This window comes from Palaemon carinicauda, chromosome 29, assembly GCF_036898095.1.
Source record: "Palaemon carinicauda isolate YSFRI2023 chromosome 29, ASM3689809v2, whole genome shotgun sequence".
Taxonomy (NCBI): Eukaryota; Metazoa; Arthropoda; class Malacostraca; order Decapoda; family Palaemonidae; genus Palaemon; species Palaemon carinicauda.
Window position 1 is genome coordinate 85,510,058 of NC_090753.1, and position 20,220 is coordinate 85,530,277.

The following is a 20,220-nucleotide window of genomic DNA, read 5'->3' on the forward strand; positions in this document are numbered from 1 at the left end:
AAGTCAGCATCTGTGTCCTCGTCCAGTACCTCTGTAGCCCAAATCGCAGATTTTCTTTTACATTTGAGAAAGGTTCGCTCCCTTTCAGCTCCCACGATTAAGGGCTACAGGAGCATGTTGGCTTCAGTCTTTCGACATAGAGGCTTAGATCTTTCCAACAATAAAGATCTCCAAGATCTCCTTAAGTCTTTCGAGACCTCTAAGGAACGTCGTTTGGCAACTCCTGGATGGAACTTAGACGTGGTCCTAAGGTTCCTCATGTCAGACAGGTTTGAGCCATTACATTCAGCCTCCCTGAACGATCTCACCCTCAAGACACTTTTCCTAGTGTGCTTGGCTTCGGCTAAAAGGGTCAGTGAACTTCATGCCTTCAGTAAGAACATCGGCTTTTCTACAGAAAAAAGCCACTTGTTCACTTCAACTTGGTTTCCTGGCCAAAAATGAACTGCCTTCTCGTCCTTGGCCTAAATCTTTTGATATTCCTTGCTTATCAGAGATCGTAGGCAACGAACTGGAAAGAGTATTATGTCCTGTTAGAGCTCTTAAGTTCGATTTAGCTCGTACTAAGTCATTACGAGGGAAATCTGAGGCATTATGGTGCTCAGTTAAGAAACCTTCATTGCCTATGTCAAAGAATTCTTTGTCATATTTTATCAGATTTTTTTAATACGAGAAGCTCATTCTCACTTGAATGAGAAAGACCGATGTTTGCTTAAGGTTAAGACGCACGAAGTTAGAGATATAGCAACCTCCGTGGCCTTCAAGCAAAATAAATCTCTGCAAAGTATTATGGACGCGACTTTTTGGAGAAACAAGTCAGTGTTCGCGTCATTTTACTTGAAAGATGTCCAGACTCTTTACGAGGACTGCTACACACTGGGTCCATTCGTTGCAGCGAGTGCAGTAGTGGGTGAGGGTTCTACCACTACACTTCCCTAATTCCAATATCCTTTTAATCTGTCTCTTGAAATGTTTTTAATATTGTTTTATGGGTTGTTCGGAAGGCTAAGAAGCCTTTCGCATCCTTATTGATTTGGCAGGTGGTCAAAGTCATTTCTTGAGAGCGCCCAGATTAGGGGTTTGATGAGGTCCTGTTGTATGGGTTGCAGCCCTTGATACTTCAGCTCCTGGGAGTCTGTCAGCATCCTAAGAGGATCGCTGGGCTCCGTGAGGAAGACAGACTTACAAGGCAGAGTAATCGTCTAAGTCAACTTCCTCACCAGGTACCTATTTATTTTGGTTTTGTTATATTGATAACTGCCAAAATGAAAAAACTCTTAGCTTATACGCTGTAAACATAATTAACTCTGGTCTCTACCCACCTCCTTGGGTGTGAATCAGCTATTATATATTCACCGGCTAAGTTAAATATTTAAAAATGATATTTTAATTATAAAATAAATTTTTGAATATACTTACCCGGTGAATATATAAATTAAATGACCCTCCCTTCCTCCCCAATAGAGACACAGCGGGACGAGAAGAATTGAAGGTTTTGTTTACATACAAGAGTGGTATCTGGCCGACAGTTGGCGCTGGTGGGCACACCCTCAACCTTCATAGCGATCGCTCGCGAGTTTTTTTTAGTATGTTTTCTGTCGAGCCGCAGAGTTGCAGCTATTATATATTCACCGGGTAAGTATATTCAAAAATTTATTTTATAATTAAGATATCATATTTTCTGATTTATATGCTCCTGTAGATTTTTTCATTTAGTTCAATATAAATAATTGTTTATACGTTCGATATTTTGCCAGATAAAAACATTTTAAAAATCCATTGTGCCTACTAATTATTCTTGCCATTATTCAAGTCTATTAATTGTCAGCAAAGTGCCAAGTATTTTTTTATGTCATTTTGTGTTTACAGGGTCATTAAGAATGTTAGAGCCATTTTATGTGTTCACACCTTATCAGTTCTATGTTCTGGAATTGGATCCAGTAGTCTGGTCAAACTTATATCAATGAAATAATTATACAATATAGACAATTAATATTAGCTTTGATGAGGTCAATCCATAATTATTATTATGCCTGGAAAGTCTCAGCTATAATTTAGACGGCTTTATGGTGTTAAACTGTTAATCCAAGTTCAGGATAGACTAGCCATGCAAGACTCCAAAGTTAGCTTTCATCCTTAAAATGGTACATAAGATTTTGGAGATGGACACATTCTTGTTCATCAGCTTCTGACTGTCACTTCCGGGGAATAAAATACTCATATGTTGTGTGTGGCTTTTAACTAGGTTTTTTTTTTTTTTATATTATTAATCTTGTTATTTTGTCATAAAAACGTTTTTGCAAGATTCTAAGTTCCCAAGTTTTATTGAAATATGTCAAACTTGGAAGCCATTGGCTGAACTGTTCAGACAAGTAAACAATACACTGTAATATTATTCATTTTTTCAACTGACCATTTTTGCAACAATTAATTATTGTATCCTGTTTTAAGAAAAATTCATACTTTCATTATACTCCGGACAAAGAATATTTAAAAGAGAGTTGAAGTTATGATGTCACTTAATTATAGAGGATAAAGAGTAATGAGCTAAATTGTGAAAGCCATGATAACAAGCAGTAAAAGCAAGTAGAGGAATATGTAGGACATCAAAGTATATTTGTGTATGGTTAAGAACTCTGTCATAGTCACTGTTGTTTGTGTTATTTTCTCTAGGTGTTCAGACATGTTTTCTCTTTTGCCATCTATTTTGAGTTTCTTTCATTTCCAAGTCTTCATTTATGCAATTCCTACATGATTTTCCTGGGCGTTAACTTTCTATTTCAACCATTTTTCTTCTATTCGGCTCCTCAACCGATTGAAATTCCTTCAAAATCTTAGTCCAGATTCTGGGCACCACATGACACATCAACCTTTTTTATGATCCCACCTCTTTTCAACCTTGGGGAATGTGTGGAACTCATCTTTTGCATTTTATCTTACAGGTCCTGAGGGTTATCCACCCCACAGAGGAGGAAATTGCTGCTTACGAGGCAAAGATGGCAGAGAGCGACGAAGAAGACGATGACGAGAAAAGCGACGATGGCATAGAAATCATTGAGGAAAAGTCGTCGCCACAGAAAATTGACGACGACATTGAAATAGTTAAAGTCGTTAACAAAAAGGAGGAGAAGCCCAAGGAGATAAAGAAGAAGGATGAGGACGAAGACTATCCTCCATTTGCCACTTTCAAGTACGAGGTTATTGAAATTGAACCCTGGGACAATTTTGAGCCTCAAGTGAGTTGACACAATTGGTCATACTGTAATCATAATGCAGCAGCCTCTATTGTGGTGTTCTTTTCATGTACCCTATGAGGCGTGTTATGATAAAACCTTTCAATATTAATAAACTAATGTTAAATAGTACATATCTTGTCCTATTTCAAATTAGTTGCTTGCTATGAAACAAAGTTGAGGTTTTAGCTCTGTATTTTCATCTTGGTATTTAGGTGGTTTTTAGTTTTGAAAAAAGATACAGTATTGCTAAATTGCTTTATTTTTATGGGGCTAACTTTTGAAGAAGGCTTTTTCCGATAAATATCTGAAATTGAATAAGCGTAAAGTTAAGCTTATTATATGCTAAGCTTAGACTGGACATGATACAAAATTGTTATAAGCTATGAAAAATCTTCAATAGTTAAGTGTAGATGTATACTTATCACGTCATTATCCCCCCAAAATTTTTTATCTTATTTTGATGCCTCCCTTTTTTTTTTTTTTTTTTTTTTTTTTTTTTTTTTTTTTTTTTTTTTTTTTTGTGTATGAAATATATATGCCTATTATGTTCTCTCTATCTATATCCTACATAAAATTTTGTGTATTTCAGAAACACATCGTCACTTGGGAACAGATTCGACGCAACAAAGGAGTACTGACAAGAGAAAAGTGCAAATTGTTCCTCAAGCAAGTTGTTCAGTTATCTCCTGCTGGCTTTTGGTGCCTTAAGGTAAACAACTCAATGTTGATGGATGTGTATTTAGCAATGTCAAAGGAATTATTTTGAAGTATTGTCAGTGGATTTTAAAGCATGCTCATTGATTTGTATAATCACTATGATATTTATCAGACATTTCTTTAAAATGCTGAAATTATACAGACATTACAGTTACAGAATAAGTTATTAATGGTGTATGATTTTTATACTGGTATTTTCATTACAGAGTAATTTATTACAGGTTTATACTTCGTAGATAAGAATTTTATATCAAGTGTTGTGGGTCCTCTCTTACAGGACAAGATAATCAAGAAGTATGGTTTGGAGAACACCCGGTATTCCGATATCTTTTTGGGCAACCCTCCAAAATTCCAGGAGACAAAATCTAAGAAACTTCCCGCATCGCTCGGGGCTTCACCAAACAGCGCCAAGAAGAAGGAAGATCGGGAAGAGAAGAAAAAACTGGAGAAGGCGAAGAAGATGCTCAAGGAAGATAAAACGAGACTGAAGAAAGAAGAAAGGGAAAAGAATGGAGAAATGAAAAAGAAACCTGGTCGCGTGGCTCTCACTGAATTGGAAAGAGAACAGAAGAAGAAATTGATGGAGGAAGAAAAGGAACAGAGAAAGAAAATGTAAGGTTAACTCTCTCATGTTGCTTTATATGTCTTATGGGAAAAATTTGGGTTCTTGTGTCTTTCATTTGAACCACCATATATATGTATTTCAGTCAAATTTGTCAAAAAGCTGTATTGGATAAAGGGTAATAAAGTTAGTTCTCAAAGAGACCGGCCATCACCCTCAGTGGTAGTTATTTAAGAAACAGTAGTAGTGTAGTCTCAAGTTTGCTTGTTGTCATGGCTCCTATGGTGAGGGCCACAATAAGGCTCCTGAGTTAAATATTAAATAAGAAAAATTTCTAAAGAGCAACAAAGCTGCAGTTTGTTAAATTATTATGAACCCATTCTCATTTACTGTAAGTTAGCTGTGTTTACTGGTTTGAGCTGACTTTAATATATTATGTGATGTCTTAACTGTTGTTGTGCACATATCCGATTAGATTTTAGAAAAAAAAAGATAATGCTAGGTAGTAGGTTGGCCAGGGCACCAACTACCTGTTGAGATACTACCGCTAGAGAATTATTGGGTCCTTTGGCTGGCCAGACAGTACTACATAGAATCCTTCTTTCTGGTTACAGTTCCTTTTCCCTTTGTCTACACATACACTGAATAGTCTGGCCTATATTTTACATATTCTCCTCTGTCCTCAAACATCTGATAACACTGAGATTACCAAACAATTCTTCTCTCAAGGGTTAACTACTGCACTGTAATTGTTCAGTGGCTACTTTCCTCTTGGTAGGGGTAGAAGAGACTCTTAGGCTATGGCAAGCAGCTCTTCTAGAAGGACACTCTAAAATCAAACCATTGTTCTCTAGTCTTGGGTAGTTCTATAGCCTCTGTACCATGGTCTTCCACAGTCTTGGGTTAGAGTTCTCATGCTTGAGGGTATGCTCGGGCACTATTCTATCTTATTTATCTTCCTTTTATTTTATTAAAGTTTTTGTAGTTAATATATGAAATATTTATTTTGATTGTTACTATTCATAATCATTTTATTTTAGTTGTTAATTAATTATCTTATTTCCTTGTTTTCTTTCCTCACTGGGCTATTTTCCCTTTTGGAGCCTCGGGTTATAGCATCTTGCTTTTCCAATTACGATTGTAACTTAGCAAGTAATAGTAATAATTATCTGTCCAGTTTATTTAAACAATTATGTTTTTATATGAAAGAAAAGTGGATGACATATGGTTAGTATTATATAAAAGATTTACCAGTTCTAATAGACTTTTTTTTTGTAGGCTTAAAGAAATGAAGGAGGGAATAAAAGCAGGAAAGAGAGAAGAATTAAAGCAGAAGATGGAGAAAGAAAAAGAGGAGAGGAAGAAAGAAAAAGAAGTGAAGAAGGAGCAGAAACGTCTTCAAAGTGAATACATGAAGGAATGGAGGAAACCTCGCGATGACTTGGATTGCGACGATCATAAGGTGTGCCTCGGGTTACTTTGTAACCGTCAATTGTGGGCTTTTGATCGGGTAGAACTTGCCATACCTTGATTTATGATATTTGTGGTGCAAATAATGTCATTTAACAACAAATTTCTTCACTACAGGATCTTCCTCAACCTATACCTGTGCAGTGCCGTATACCAGACAACCTGTTCAGCGAGTTCATGATGGTTCTCGAGTTTGTTAACGTGTTTACAGACTTGCTCGAGTTGAAAGACGTGTATCCTCAGGGTATTACATTTGACATGTTGGAACATGCTCTCGTTGAAAAGGAGATAGCAGGTGGGTGTTGTTGCTTTGGACCTGGGGTAAAATTGCAAAAAAAAAAAAGAATGAAGAATGGCTAATTTTTTGTTCAGATTTTATTCCCGTTATGATGTGACATCTTGAAGCGTACTTAGGAGCATAACGATGTACATACTAATTTAATTCCCAAAGACAAATTGTAATGTGTTATTTGAATTTGAGGTTTTATTTCTATCTTCCTTTAGATTCTAGATTTTATTTCATTTTTTATAGTTAGATTATTATCAAATTGATACAGTTGTCTTCACTTTGTAAGGTGATATCTGTTACTAACACCAAAGTACGTGACATTTCCTTATGGATTTAGTTTTCCACTTCTACAATTGCTTGATGAATATCGCTGTCAAAAATGTAAAGCCACTACCCCATTTGATCTTTCCATTTTAGTATTTAGGCTGAATTTATGCTGTCTAATAAGAACTGAAGATACTTTTTTTATCCCCATCTAGGAGTGCTCAATGATGTATTCCAGCTGCTATTACAAGCCATTTTCACCCTGCAAGAGGAAGAGGACGATGAAGTTGAGGCAGACACGACCACGGAAGAAGGTATGGTTAAATTCATGGGTTGTGGTGGCCTATTGGAAACGTCCCTGTCTGGCAATCGTCGGACTGGGATTCAAGTCCCGCTCAAGCTTGATAGTTTCTTGTAGTGTCTGCATCCTCACCATCTTTGTGAGCTAAGGATAGGGGGTTTGAGTGAGCCTGTGGTTCTACCTGCCGAGCCATCAGCTGCCATTGTCTGGCTCCCTGGTTCTAGGTGGGGTGGAGAGGGGTTTAGGTGCTGATCATATAGATATATGGTCAGTCTCTAGGACTTTGTCACTGTCCCTCGCTTCTGCCTTTTGTGAGCAGCTTTTTTACCTTTAAAATCATATTATGTTGACTTTCAGGACAATTATTGGAGGGGGTAAATAGCCTTCACTTTTTCAGTTGGCTAATTGGGATAGATTATTTCTTACCTCGAATGTTAAAAGCAGAAATCTATGGTTTAACCTTTCTGAATTGAAATATTAAACTTTTATTCAATGCAAAATTCAGCTGAACCTATACAACCCTCTTTTCCCCTTCCAGTTATGGAAACCGACACCACGGACATTACTATTCAGGAAGCCGTTCGTATGGCAAATGTTGCTGCTACTTGGAGCCAGCAGTATTATGGTGTCCCACTTCAAAAAGTTCCATTAGACGCTCTCACTCTGACAGAGGTATTGCGGTTGCACTTACTGGCCTCGGGAGCTACTAATGTGGCAAATGCTCAGTGGAGGTATGTAGTCTTGTTTGTCTTAATTTTATTTGATTAAAGAAATGATCAAGTTGGAGGAAATGTTGCTTTTATGAGTCAAGACATTTATAACATTTAGTTAATGATATTTCTGCTTATTTCTTTCTAGGATATTGAATCGTGGTGGCTATAAGAGCACTGATGATCCAGGGTTGCTGTTCAAATTACAGGAGCCAGAAGTAGTGAAGTCACTTACTTCTCGTACCATCTTTGATGTCCCATTAGGTCAGTTTATGTATTTAATTTTTTTGTTGGTATTTATCTAAATTGGAAATCTTTATTTATAAAATGTGATGAACATTCTTGTTACAAAGTATATACTTATACTGTACTGTATTTACAATTCCAAGATTGATAATGTTATTTTCTTTCTAGTTGATAAACTGAAGATATTGAATGTTTTGATTGGGCAAATTTTAACTTACGCCTCTGCAAGAGACATCATAGACGACAACATAGAGAAACTTAAGGAAATGAAGAATAAGCTACGTCTCGACCAGCTGGCCCAAATGAGAAAGGAGCGAGAAATACATGCTGCCAGGTATGGGTGTTTGAGATTTGAATGGATGCCACTTTTAGTTGCTTCATTATTGATGGTGACTTTGTGATGTGTTTACAATCTAAGGTCTTTGTCATAATTTGGATCACCTTACTGCCTCCTTGCTTAATTTATAAACATTTCATTTGGTTGGTGATTGTTTAACTCGTTGGAGGTTGAATTGGACCCTCGCGTAGACTTTATTGCTAAGTGTACATTTTCTTTAATGGGAAGCACAGAAGACAATTTGTTGTTATGTAACCACAAACCTAGTGATTGAAGGAATTCTGTTTATCCTCGGTTGCCAGGTACAGGTTGTAGAGTTTGAGTGATCCCTGTATTTTACGTAATGGAAAGGCTTCCTGCCTCGGGGAATGACCTGTTTTCCTCTGGGGCTAAACAGGAAACTCCCTGTGTAATTCTTCGTTCCAGACCTGTGGGTAGTGTTCATCTGCCCATTGGTCATCTTGGGTGTTGGTTATGCCAGGACTCAGGGTGGCCCTGGTGGTTCCTAGATGGCCGCATGTCAATTGCTATCCCAGTCTGTCTATTAGCACTTCTAGTCAAGGTTCCAGGAGAACTACCCTATTGGTCGGTCCCTCTTTTCTGTCAGCCACAACTTCAGAGGTACCGATCTGGCAAGTTGCTGGAACTTCATGTCTGGAAACTATCCAGCATCTCCAATCATCCCTAGTGCTGATATTCTTGTTTTCCTTGGCTGAGAGAAGTTCCTCTCTGTCTTGGTGTCAAAGGTTACTGCTCAGCCTTGAGTATGGTCCTTTGACTAAATAGTATAGACTCCTCCTCGAAGAGCCATTCATGTTCATGAGAAGCATCAAGCTGTCTTACCCAGCCAGCGGCTTAAGCCTCAAAGGGGGACGTGGCCCTGGTTTTCAAGACTCTTATGATTATTCTATTTGAACCTTTGAGAAGGTTGTTAGACAAATCTGACCCTCAGGATTCATTTTGCTAAGTCTTACCTTCTGCTTGGAGAGTAGGCAAGTTGAATGGTGTGTCTCTATTAGTCACCCACACTAAGGGTTGGAAGGAGGCTCGTTTGAGTTAGTGCCAGAGTTCGTAGCCAAACCAAAAATCGTGCGTTGCCCAACCCCCTGTTCCAGACCACTTTCATCCCTTCTACATAAATTGATAGGTGGCAATCGAGAGGATTTTTGTGTCCCACAAGGACTTTGCTGTGGTAACACGTAACCTCGGTTTAATACTGACATTAAAAAAAAAGGTGTCTAGTAACATGGTGTCCTTCTGGCTCTGTGAGATGATCTGTAATGTGAACACTGACACCTGTGAGGGTCGAGGTATTTGCCAGGACAATGCCATGGCTCTCGAAGGAAGTGGCCTATGACCTACTCTAACCTTTAAGATGAATCTTACAGTTGGCCAGGTATTGAAGGCTGGAGTTTTGAAACCCCAAATGACCTTCATATCTTTTTACCTAAGAGAATATGCCCACAAGTTGCTCGACAATAAGTTGTTTTACTTTTGCCTTGGCCATACAGGTGAGGATTACCAAAACTTAAAGGGATTTTTTGGTTATTTGACATTTAAAGTTGGTATGAGTTATCTTATAGTATACAACAGTTTATATGAAAAATGGACTTGCGTTACACTTGAATACAGTAAAAGGGTGTCTTTGTTAGTTGTTAGTTTACATTTGTATGAAAGTGACTACAGCAGCAGTTGTTGATGTTGTCTGTAGATGGAAATACTCTTTGATGAGAAATGGTGGTGTAGAAGTTTGGAGTTACTGTATACTTTTTTATGCTACACTAAAGTGATTCAATGTTGAAGATGCTTTTGGGGGTGTTAGTGCCTTAATGGCTCTTTTGTTGCATCATTCTTAACCTCTGTTCCAGGTTTGTTTGTTTGAATTTTTTTTTTTAAATTAATTTTTTTTTTTGCGCTGTCCAACCTCTTGAACGCTTACATAGTGTAACTACAGGGTTTATTCCATGTTGCACAGACACTGAATATGCTCAAATGCCCCAGTTCTAAGCTATATAGCCTATATTTCTTAATCCATTCAATCAAGGTTAAAGATGCTTGAAGCGGCATGTAAGTCTCTTTCTACGACCATTAGGTGTAGGTTAAATAAAGTTACATTTAAAGCTATACGTGTCTGATAACTATTAGTAAAATCTTTTGTTTGGCCCTTGACTATATTTGCTCAGTTAATTTTTCCACATAGGGGAATTTTATTCTTTGGAAGCTTGTCATGTGACTTTGTGGGGTATAGGGAAATCAACGCAAATGTGTCATCAGTATAAAGGATGATAATAAGAAGTTGGGAGAAGAAAATATATGATATTAGTTACGTGATCAGTGGTTCACGTGTTTATTAGGTTCAGATTTAACAGATTTTTGTTTATGCTGACCTAATACAGTTTAGTTGGCCTTGTAAATTAAAATTATGGATGTAATGCGGATCAAATCCAAATGTTAGATAAAGTTAAGGGTGTAGTGCTGATCAGGTCCGAGTGTTAGATAAAGCTAAGGGTGTAATGCAGGTCAAATCTGAGCGTTTATATTAGACGTTTTTCACTTGGTCCTATTTTGTCTCAGGGTGCAAGAAAAGCGGGAGAGACGCCAGAAAGAAGTTGAAAAACGCATCAAGGAGGCAGAGAAGAAGGCAGCTGCCCAGGCAATGACAGGTGAGCCTGACAAACCTGTTGATTTGGATTTAGAAGAGGAGGAGGAAGAAGAAGAAGAAGACGACAAAGAGGATCTTGCCAACAGAGAAGAAAGGGAGTTGAAGAACAAAGAGCAAAGGAGGCAAGAATTTTTGAAGAAGGAACGTGATCTTTTGCAGCAGGTTGGTATTCTTCTCTATTTTCCAACTTAGAATCTCTCTCTCTCTCTCTCTCTCTCTCTCTCTCTCTCTCTCTCTCTCTCTTTTTTTTTTTTTTTTTTTTTTTTTTTTGTGTGTGTGTGTGTGTGTGTTGAAAAACCTAGTGGTTCCAGTGCCAAGTCTTCAGATCAGTCATTCATAAATCAAATCAAACCAACATAATCCTCTTGTACTTCCAAGGCAATGGTTTGGTTAAAATATTGAATAATTGTCTGGTAACCTTCTATGAAGTAAATTTCAATCATGTCATATACACACATTTCTACTTGTTTTTTATTTTTTATTCACAGATATTGAATACAGCTAAAGGAGTGAATATTGCTCCTTTAGGTCAAGATAGGGCATATCGTCGCTACTGGCTGTTTAATTCGCTATGTGGGCTCTTCGTGGAGGACAATGAAACTAATCCAGGCTTGTGTCGTCTTACACCAACTCCTTACAATCCGGAATCCAACCCTGAGTTATCTGAAGCCTTGAATGAGCTATTCAGAAATCAAGCAGAGAAGAATGTTGTTAAACAGTTGAATTGTGAAAAGGATGAGAAAAATGCAAGTGATAAAGAGAATGATAGCAGTAATAATAGTCCCTCTAAACTCGCCAGTAAAAATGGTGGTAATAAATCCTTACTTCAGGTTCCAAACCAAAATCATGTACAAAATGGAGTTGATGGAGCTTCCTCCACAGGGGCGGACTCCGAAGAAAAGATGGACATAGACGCCAAAAGTGCCGTTAGTGGTGAAGCGGCCGCTGAAGTAGCAAGCGAAAACAGTGCAAATGATGATGATGACGACAGTATCCTGGGAGCCATCGCCAGGTTAATGGAGGATAATGTTGAAAACAAGGAGATACCTGACATTTATGGACTTTGTACAGGAGACATGACCACGTGTCCTGTTCATTCTGAAAGGGAGGATCATCACAGATGGTACTTTTTCCACAACTTGGAAGATGTACATACCTTGATTGATAACCTCAACACGCGTGGTTACAGAGAGAAAGAATTGAAGAGTTCATTGGAGTATTACAGAGGCAACATTGAAAGTTCAATTAGGGCATGTCCTGTTTACAAACTTGATCCTTCTCAGGTAAGATCTGCCATCAGTCATGTTTTTATATTCTAGTAATTAAAAACTTGGAGCATTTTTGTTATATTTTCTAAAACAAACTTGTTGCAGATTAGTGTTGATCTATTGGTACTGTATATTGCTTTTATGTTATGAATCTGGAACTTAAAAGGGTCTAATGTTTTTCAGGAACCTGAACTTGATGTGGTCTCCAGGAAATCACAGCGTCACTTAACAACAAAGAAGGACTCGGATGTCAACTTGAATTTCCCCCCGGGCACAGAAGTCGATGAAATCCTTCAGCTAACTCTGCGAGACATGATACTCGAAACTGAAGAGAAAATATTCATGGGCATGTTAGGTTCTCTTAGAACAGATAATCGCAATGCTTGGAGAGAGGCCATTGAGAAGGGTGGCTTTTTACGGGATTCTGAAATAGATTATGGTGGCCGAAGAAGGATAACACAGATGAAGGTAAGTCTGTAGTTTAGAGAGGGTTTTCCTTTTGTGACCCCTTAGTTGTTTCATGAATTTATTTATTTGATACCCCTTCCTCTAGTTCTTAACAGAAACCTAAGGAAGTATTCTACATAATATGGGCTCTAGAAAACTTGTCCCGAGATAAGCACCGTGCTCCTGGAACTGCAGTTGTTAATCGATAAATTGACGATTCATTTTTTTTCGGATGAATAACAATACAACCTTGATAGCTTGCATTGACAAGCTAGGTGGGATAATCTCTTTTGTGCAAAATGGCAAGGCAGAAGCACAAGGGGACAATCCATGCTCCTTGAGATGTCACCTAGGTTCATTCCTAATTATCAAAACTGTCACATCATCTCAATTGCCAGGAATAGGTGATAGAGGCAGAGTAGCATCCAGACTAAAAGTGTCGAGAAGGCTGTACGAGGTCTGGGGAACGAGTGCCAGCCTTGTATCTCGTGGTGCACTGTAGGCATTACTAAATGGTGTTTGCCATGTTCCTTCGTCCCGTTGTTGTTGTGATTGTTGTTCATCCCTCTTCTTTACCTCTGTTCCTACTTCCTTCCTTCAATTGTAATTTGTATGTTCCTACCTCCTTTCTTCAATCTTAATTCGTAAAGTAAATGCAGGGTTTTCCCGTTGTACTTTGGAACTGAATGATTTTACATGCCCTGTTACTGTTCTATACAGTGTAGCCCAAATTTGTAAGTTCAATCCAATCGTGTATTGTTTACCTCTCATTTCTGGTTGACACTGAAGGCTCCTTTTCAATCACAAAGCCAAAATTATGCTCCAATCTGTAAGCTCTTTTGACAAAGGGCTGAGAAAGCTGCCCCTCAGCTAAAGTCTGGGTTGGAAAAGCCTAATGCTACAAGCTCACTGGCTCCAACAGAGAAAGCAGCTTGGTGTGGAAAGGAAATGGAGGAATAACGAATAAACTAAATGTGATGAAAGATATTTTTTAAATATCAAAATCAGTAACTTAAGTTAAATTAAATCATTTATAAACTATGTAACTGGTTGGTACACAGATAACTGACTAAACAAGAGTGCCAGAGATTAATAACTAGATCAGGGATCAGGAACTTGGTAGGCCACTAATTTTTGTCCAAGATAAGAAGTTAGGAGGCAGCAGCTGAAAACCAGAGAGCATCTGGGAAAGAGAGGCTTTTCATTCAGGAGTTGGCAAAAATGCTCAGTTCTGTAAACTCTTTCCCACTAGAAGGAAAAGGCCATCTTTTGTCAGTCATTAAAAGTTTCTCTCTGGTTAGGCCCACAACTCAACAGATTGCAGACATTCTTTGCTACCTCAGCTAAGACAGCCTCCTCTTTGTGTCTTCATGAAAATTCTATATCATAGATCCTTTCCTTATTATTCATGCTGAAGGACTTTACCCTTCTGCCTAGGAGGTTTTACACCTCTGAAGAACTTTGCAAACTCATACCTCTGGAGTGGTGTCTCTTTCTTTGTAGTATCAGCCATGCCAATTATAAGCTCTTGCCCATGACAAGAGCTTCTGACAGATTTACCATCAAGTCTAGACTTGAGTGCGTAACCCATCTTTAGTGTATCACTTCAAGTTAATCTATTTACAACTTTCTCATAGTCATTCCTGCTTTATCCAAATATATCTATACTGTATAAGAAATATATTTTTCTCGGAGAAAAATATATCACTTCAGATTTTTAATTTTTAATTCCTTGCTACCAATTTATTTTCCATTGTATAATGCTTGTTGTGGTTTCATTGTGATCTTTTTGACTGATTAATATTAGCGTACGTTAAAAAAGATGGATTATTTGTTAAAGTTAGCCAAAAATGTCTATAGATATCTTTTGAATATCATTGAATTAGCTAAAACTGTACTTAGGTGACCATTCTTTATTCAGTAATACCCCGCCCTACGTCAGTACTTGGTTCCAGGAGACTGTATAGGTTGTATTTTTGCTTTATAAGTGACTTTATGTTCCCTTTTCATATAAAAAAACAGAAACTAATATTGATAAACTTCCATGTGAAGTACAGTTAATCATTATTTTATGATGGAGAAACTGGTGTAAGGTTGGGATAAATGATGTAAGATGGATTATATTTTTCTATTTGGTACTTACGGATGAACCGTGTAAAACAGTATATTACTGTATTGTGGTTATGAATTACAGTATTCAAATGATGCAGTAAAGTTTCATTTCTTGATTCATTGAAATTACATGTAGGATTTCTTTAGTGTATGAGGTGAAAATTGGAGGAAGATCAAATTAGCGAATAGGGAACAGGTATGAAAAGGGTGAAATGTTAAACCAAAATCCCAGTCTCCCCCTCATAAAGATCCTGTATTGTCATGAACAGTTTTCCACATTGCACACTAGGTGATTACGTTCATTGAAATCTGCATTGAACCACAATTTTTAGACCTGCAAATAACATCAGAATCCTTTCTATGTCAACAATAAAAATATTGAACTGGGTATTTAGTAATGGGATGGGAGGAACGTAGAGAGTAGAGGTCCCCTTTTTTGTTTTTGTTTCATTTGTTGATGTCGGCTACCCCCCAAAATTGGGGGAAGTGCCTTGGTATATGTATGTATGTATTTAGTAAGCTGTTGAAGAATTAACCCTTCAAACTGTATACAGGTTGACCTTGGCTTGAAAATAGAAGAGGAATCCGAGGTAGATGCTGAAGATCTACCGGATGAAGGCACAAAAGCCGCTGTGGTGAAAGACCTTGCCCATGCTATTTTGCTTGTGGGCCAGTCTGTTGATGCTAAGTACCTTACTCAACCCCTTGGTAAGTATGACATATGTATATACTGTACACTTAACCCTCTGCTGTTGCGCTTAATTGGTACCGCTACAGCCAAACTAAAGAACTTAGGGTAATAATTCGTATTAATACCGCGGGTTCAAATTTTACTCCTGATTTTACCCTATTTTTACCCCTTTGATAAAATTAATTTTATAAAAAATCGTATATACTCGCTTAACATGAGTTTTAAAGACTAATTTTAAAGCTAAATTCAATGGGTTGTAAAATACGCAATAGATAAAATTAGCTTATGCATTCTTGGACCAGGCTATGTCGTTCAAATTGTATATACATTTACTGTGGTAAAAGAAATTACAGCTATATTTGAAATAAAACAGATTTTGAATAAACTGTTGATGTACTTAAAATAATGATAATGCATGCAATATTCACATTTAACTCTTGTATTTATAAATAAAAACAATGATTTATGATCTTTTCCATTGTTTACATTCATAAGTTGGTCAACACTCATCTATGCTTTACAAATCAGCTGATTAAGTCAAAACTACCTAAGGATATTTCGTATTTCCTAAAAGAAAATTATTACTTGATCTATCATTTCCCATTTAGCTTACTAATTTCAATGGGTTTTTTTTAAATACCTCTCATTTTATTTATTGTTGAGTTGAATTGCATATAAAAGTTAACCAGGGTTTCATTTATGTTGCCAATGCACGATAATTATAATGTTTAGCTCTATGGTGCTCGATTATGAAGCTTAGGAAATTATTTATATTGTGTTATAACAAAACTATACTCTCAGTTTTCAGACACTTTAACATTATCTTGTAACAGGCATTTACATTTAACTACGCAATTTATGCATTCATGAGTTTCCACTAAGTTTCCTTTTTGTTTTTTACAATTTCTTTAGCTTCAAGCTTGATAGTTTATATTTCGCAGTATATTTTCTTGAGGATCTTCTATCCATAGTGAATAAGAGTATAATGTAATAAATTGTCAGTCTTATGCTACTTTGTTTACTACAGTACGATGATTAAGATAAAAGCAAAACAGCTCCTATTTGATTCGATTGTTCATAACAAATCAGCTGTTTTTTGTTTGGTGGTTATTGTGGCAGTATGCATGTACACAATGCTTATAATGTTACTGACAATACTTCTATCTTTAGCTTTTATTTTTCTAACCCATTAGAAGTAGATGGGATGAAGAAATGAAGTCAGGGGGTTAGTCTAATGTAATTTTGTTTCTCAAAAAGTAATTTGCATGGCGCACAAGATATATGATAAAGTCTTATCTTATTGGTGAAAATTTGGCGATCGCACAATACGCGAGATCGGCTGTTACACGAGTATATACAGTAACTGGTAGATAAATGATAAAAACAAAACATAATAGGCCACTTTGTTTACCTACTCATTGCCGGAGCCCCGCAATATTTGAATTTCGACCAACGAAGGTGTGCTATAACAGGATAAAGGTATATGGGCAGCGGAATGAGCTATAGCAGAGGGTTAAGTATTATATATATTTATTGTCTTCTCATAGTATAACATCTGGTTTTGGTCTGTATATCCAGCCTTCTTCCAGCCTTCTGAAGGTATTTCATCAAAGTCATATTCATATATGGTTATTTTTTTTTTTGCCTCAATATTCTTAGCACTAGTTTTACTTGAAGCTGATATTAGCAATCTGGATTTTTTTCAAAATTGCACACTGAAATTTTTCCAGGCGAGACTGAGAAGATGCGAAAGAAGAGAGAGAGATTAGAGGAAAAGCTTAGACGGAAAGCGGCGGAGAAGGTCAGCGACGATGAAGGCTCCGATCAAGATTCTGATGACGAAGAGGAAGACGGGAAGAAGGCTAATAATGACAAAGACATTTCTGATAATGCTCTCAGGACCCCCATGGAAAGATGGGAAAAATCTCTAATGGCCAGCACAAATCTTTCTCAGGTGAGTTTTGTTTTCCTCTTGGAAAAATTTGGTTTTGCACCTCCATTTGTCTGTGATTTATCATTCACAATATGAAGAAAATAATAACCAGAAATGAAGTAAGTTAGTAATATTTATTTTAATGATGTTACTCCTCTTAAAATATTTTAATTTTCACTTTTTCCTTTCCTCACTGGGCTATTTTCCCTGCTGGAGCCCCTGGGCTTATAGCATCCTGCTTTTCAAACTAGGGTTGTAGCTTAGCAAGTAATAATAATAATACAGGAAGACCTTATCCACGTTTCGACTAGACACTTGAAGTATTGGTAAAATTATTCAAAAATATACGCTGAAAATATCTAACCTGTAGCTGCTAAACTTTAAGCACCCTGCAACATTTTTAAAACTGCATGCCATTTCATCACCACTGCAGAGTAGGTTGCTCTGAAATTTATTTTACAAGAGTGTTGTCCTCAAGGCTAAATCATTTCCCCGATTCTTCCTTTCTATTTCCTTGTTATTTTGAAGTCTAATGATCGTGGATAAGGTTTTTTTTTTATTGTACTATTTATTTAAAGGAAAGTCATTCTCATAGACTTGATATTCATACATTATTATTTGTCACAAATGTTTTTCTTTTCAGTTATGTTTACACTATGCTACATTAGACAATTCCATAACCTGGTCACGCTCGGCACTGAATGCACGGTGTCGTATATGTCGTAGAAAAGCAGACGCAGAAAACATGCTCCTTTGTGACGGCTGTGACAAAGGTCATCATATTTATTGCCTGAAACCTAAACTTAAGGTTAGTTGGTGTGTCCTGAGATTTTCCTTTGGATTATTTTCCTATGTATGTCATTGAACTTATAAGAGTTAATTCTATTGTCTTATTTCCACATTATTTTTATGGTGGGATAACGCACTTTGGTTTTCTTTGAGTCATCATGATCATATTAGGTTCCATTCAATGCTTTCTTATTCAGTATGACCTCTCTTGTCAGTTAAAAGTACTTCCTAGGCTTAGGACGGTAACACATAAGAGAATATATACAGAAATAAGAGGTACTGTACGTTACTAACCGGTTTGTTTTATATTTCTTTTTATGAAGTTAGGCCAATAACTCGGCTATTGAACTAGTGAGGTTATTTATCTCTATAATGATGTAATAAAACTATTTAAATTGCTTTTATTCAGAGAGTATTCATTTCACCTATCAGCTAATTTTTTCTTGTTTTCTTGTTGTTCTGTGAAATTGTCTAACGACCAATAAAAATCTGAATTAAACCTTTACTGCTACTGCATTGGATTTAATCACTATTAGATTAAGAGTCATTTTCAGTTGAATGTTGTTTTTAATGATTATGAAATTGATAAATTTTTTCTTATATTCAGAGTATACCATCTGGCGACTGGTTTTGTGACAAGTGTAAACCCAAAGAAAAGCCGAAGAGTCCGCGTAAGAAGAACAGACAAATATACACTGCAGAATCGGATGAAGAGGGTGAAGAGGAGCATAATTCTTCCTCAGAAGAAGAGGATCAAGAGTAAGTTCTGAATCTATTGTCTTCTAGAACATTTAGCAATATTGATAATCTCATTTATAAGCGACTTTAAAAAATTTCAGAACTCTTACTATGCCATCTCACTTTACAGAGTGGAAAACCATAATACTTGCTATGAGTGTGGGAAGTCCGGAACTCTTATTTGCTGTGATACATGCCCATTATCTTTCCATCTGGATTGCGCTCTCTTGCGTAAAGTTCCGCGTGGCTCCTGGTCCTGTCGGCAGTGTCAGTCCCCAGGTAACCTTTTCCCATTCATTTTGGTCATACAAAATAACCTTTATAGAAATGTTTCCTAATAATATTTGCCAGCTTTGTATAGTACCTTTCAAATTCACATTTGGGTTATAATGATTCTTGATTCCAAACCTCTGCTTGGATATTGTTTGAATTCTTCTTTGATAATATAAATTTAATTTTGTAGTTAATCTGTCTTAGCTTCGAATATTTATCCATTGATTTGTTCAAGTTGAAATTAAATTTTTCTGGGTCTTTTCCCCCCAGACGTGAAAGAAAGTCAAGCTGACAAGAAAAAAACCAAAGAAAAAGATAAAAATAAGGAGAATCATAAAGTAAAGGAATCTAATAAAGAAAATAAAGAGAAGAAGAGTGGAAAGAATAACAAAAAGGAAAGCTCGAAGAAGGGTGTTCCTAAAGAGAAAAACACCAACAAGAGTTCTCCTCCAGCTGACAAAAAAAGGCGAAGTGATGTCGACTCCAGTGAACAAGCAGCAAAGAAACTCCGCTTAAGAGAAAATGAAGAAGGTTAGTTATTTCACAAAAAAAAATTTGGTGATCTACGAATTGTCTTTTTTTTTGGTGAGAAGTCTGATACTTTAATCAACGACTAAATGTATTTTACAAATATTTCAGAGAACACAACACCAAAGAGAACTCGTAGATCATTGGTGGATGACGCCTGCGAGTTGAACACTCCAGCACTCGAAACGATATTGGAAGAACTGTTGAAGCACTCGCATAGCTGGCCATTTGTAAAACCTGTATCTAAAAAAGATGTAAGTAATGTATCCCATTAATTACTAATTACGTCTTTATTTCTTTATAGAATTTAGATATTTCACAATGGAACTGGATCTTTGGGCATAGTTTCAATGTTTGGATTTCATCAGAAGTGTGTATTCAGACTAAGTGGAGAACTCATTGACTATGTGTAACTCTGTGAAAAGAAATTGTCAAAGTTCATCAATTATCATTGTCCTACAAGGTGCATGACCAGGTGGGAGTATGTTCCTTGCAGAACAGATTGCTAAAATGGTCAGTTGGCTGTGGAATAGCCAAAATTCTATTGTGCCTTTTGATATCTTTCTGATGCCACTACCCATTTAGGCAGTTAAATGTTGAATTAGGATTGCAAGATATGCGGATAAAAAACATAGATCAAAATGTTT

General features: G+C 36.8%; 1 protein-coding gene across 3 annotated transcripts in view; it reads left to right on the forward strand.

The window, feature by feature from the left end:
* The window catches only part of Acf (ATP-dependent chromatin assembly factor large subunit), a 40,439-nt gene that overhangs the window by 18,529 nt on the left and 1,690 nt on the right, over positions 1 to 20,220 (forward strand). For all 3 annotated transcript variants that reach the window (XM_068352864.1, XM_068352866.1, XM_068352865.1), the window contains exons 5-23: positions 2,943 to 3,236; positions 3,826 to 3,945; positions 4,231 to 4,565; positions 5,794 to 5,977; positions 6,103 to 6,280; positions 6,754 to 6,852; positions 7,378 to 7,570; positions 7,698 to 7,813; positions 7,964 to 8,129; positions 10,707 to 10,956; positions 11,283 to 12,077; positions 12,246 to 12,530; positions 15,176 to 15,329; positions 17,043 to 17,266; positions 17,889 to 18,053; positions 18,642 to 18,793; positions 18,903 to 19,051; positions 19,316 to 19,576; positions 19,685 to 19,827. In XM_068352864.1, the coding sequence (XP_068208965.1) occupies positions 2,943 to 3,236; positions 3,826 to 3,945; positions 4,231 to 4,565; positions 5,794 to 5,977; positions 6,103 to 6,280; positions 6,754 to 6,852; positions 7,378 to 7,570; positions 7,698 to 7,813; positions 7,964 to 8,129; positions 10,707 to 10,956; positions 11,283 to 12,077; positions 12,246 to 12,530; positions 15,176 to 15,329; positions 17,043 to 17,266; positions 17,889 to 18,053; positions 18,642 to 18,793; positions 18,903 to 19,051; positions 19,316 to 19,576; positions 19,685 to 19,827 (4,263 nt within the window). The remainder of the gene's footprint in view (positions 1 to 2,942; positions 3,237 to 3,825; positions 3,946 to 4,230; positions 4,566 to 5,793; positions 5,978 to 6,102; positions 6,281 to 6,753; positions 6,853 to 7,377; positions 7,571 to 7,697; positions 7,814 to 7,963; positions 8,130 to 10,706; positions 10,957 to 11,282; positions 12,078 to 12,245; positions 12,531 to 15,175; positions 15,330 to 17,042; positions 17,267 to 17,888; positions 18,054 to 18,641; positions 18,794 to 18,902; positions 19,052 to 19,315; positions 19,577 to 19,684; positions 19,828 to 20,220) is intronic.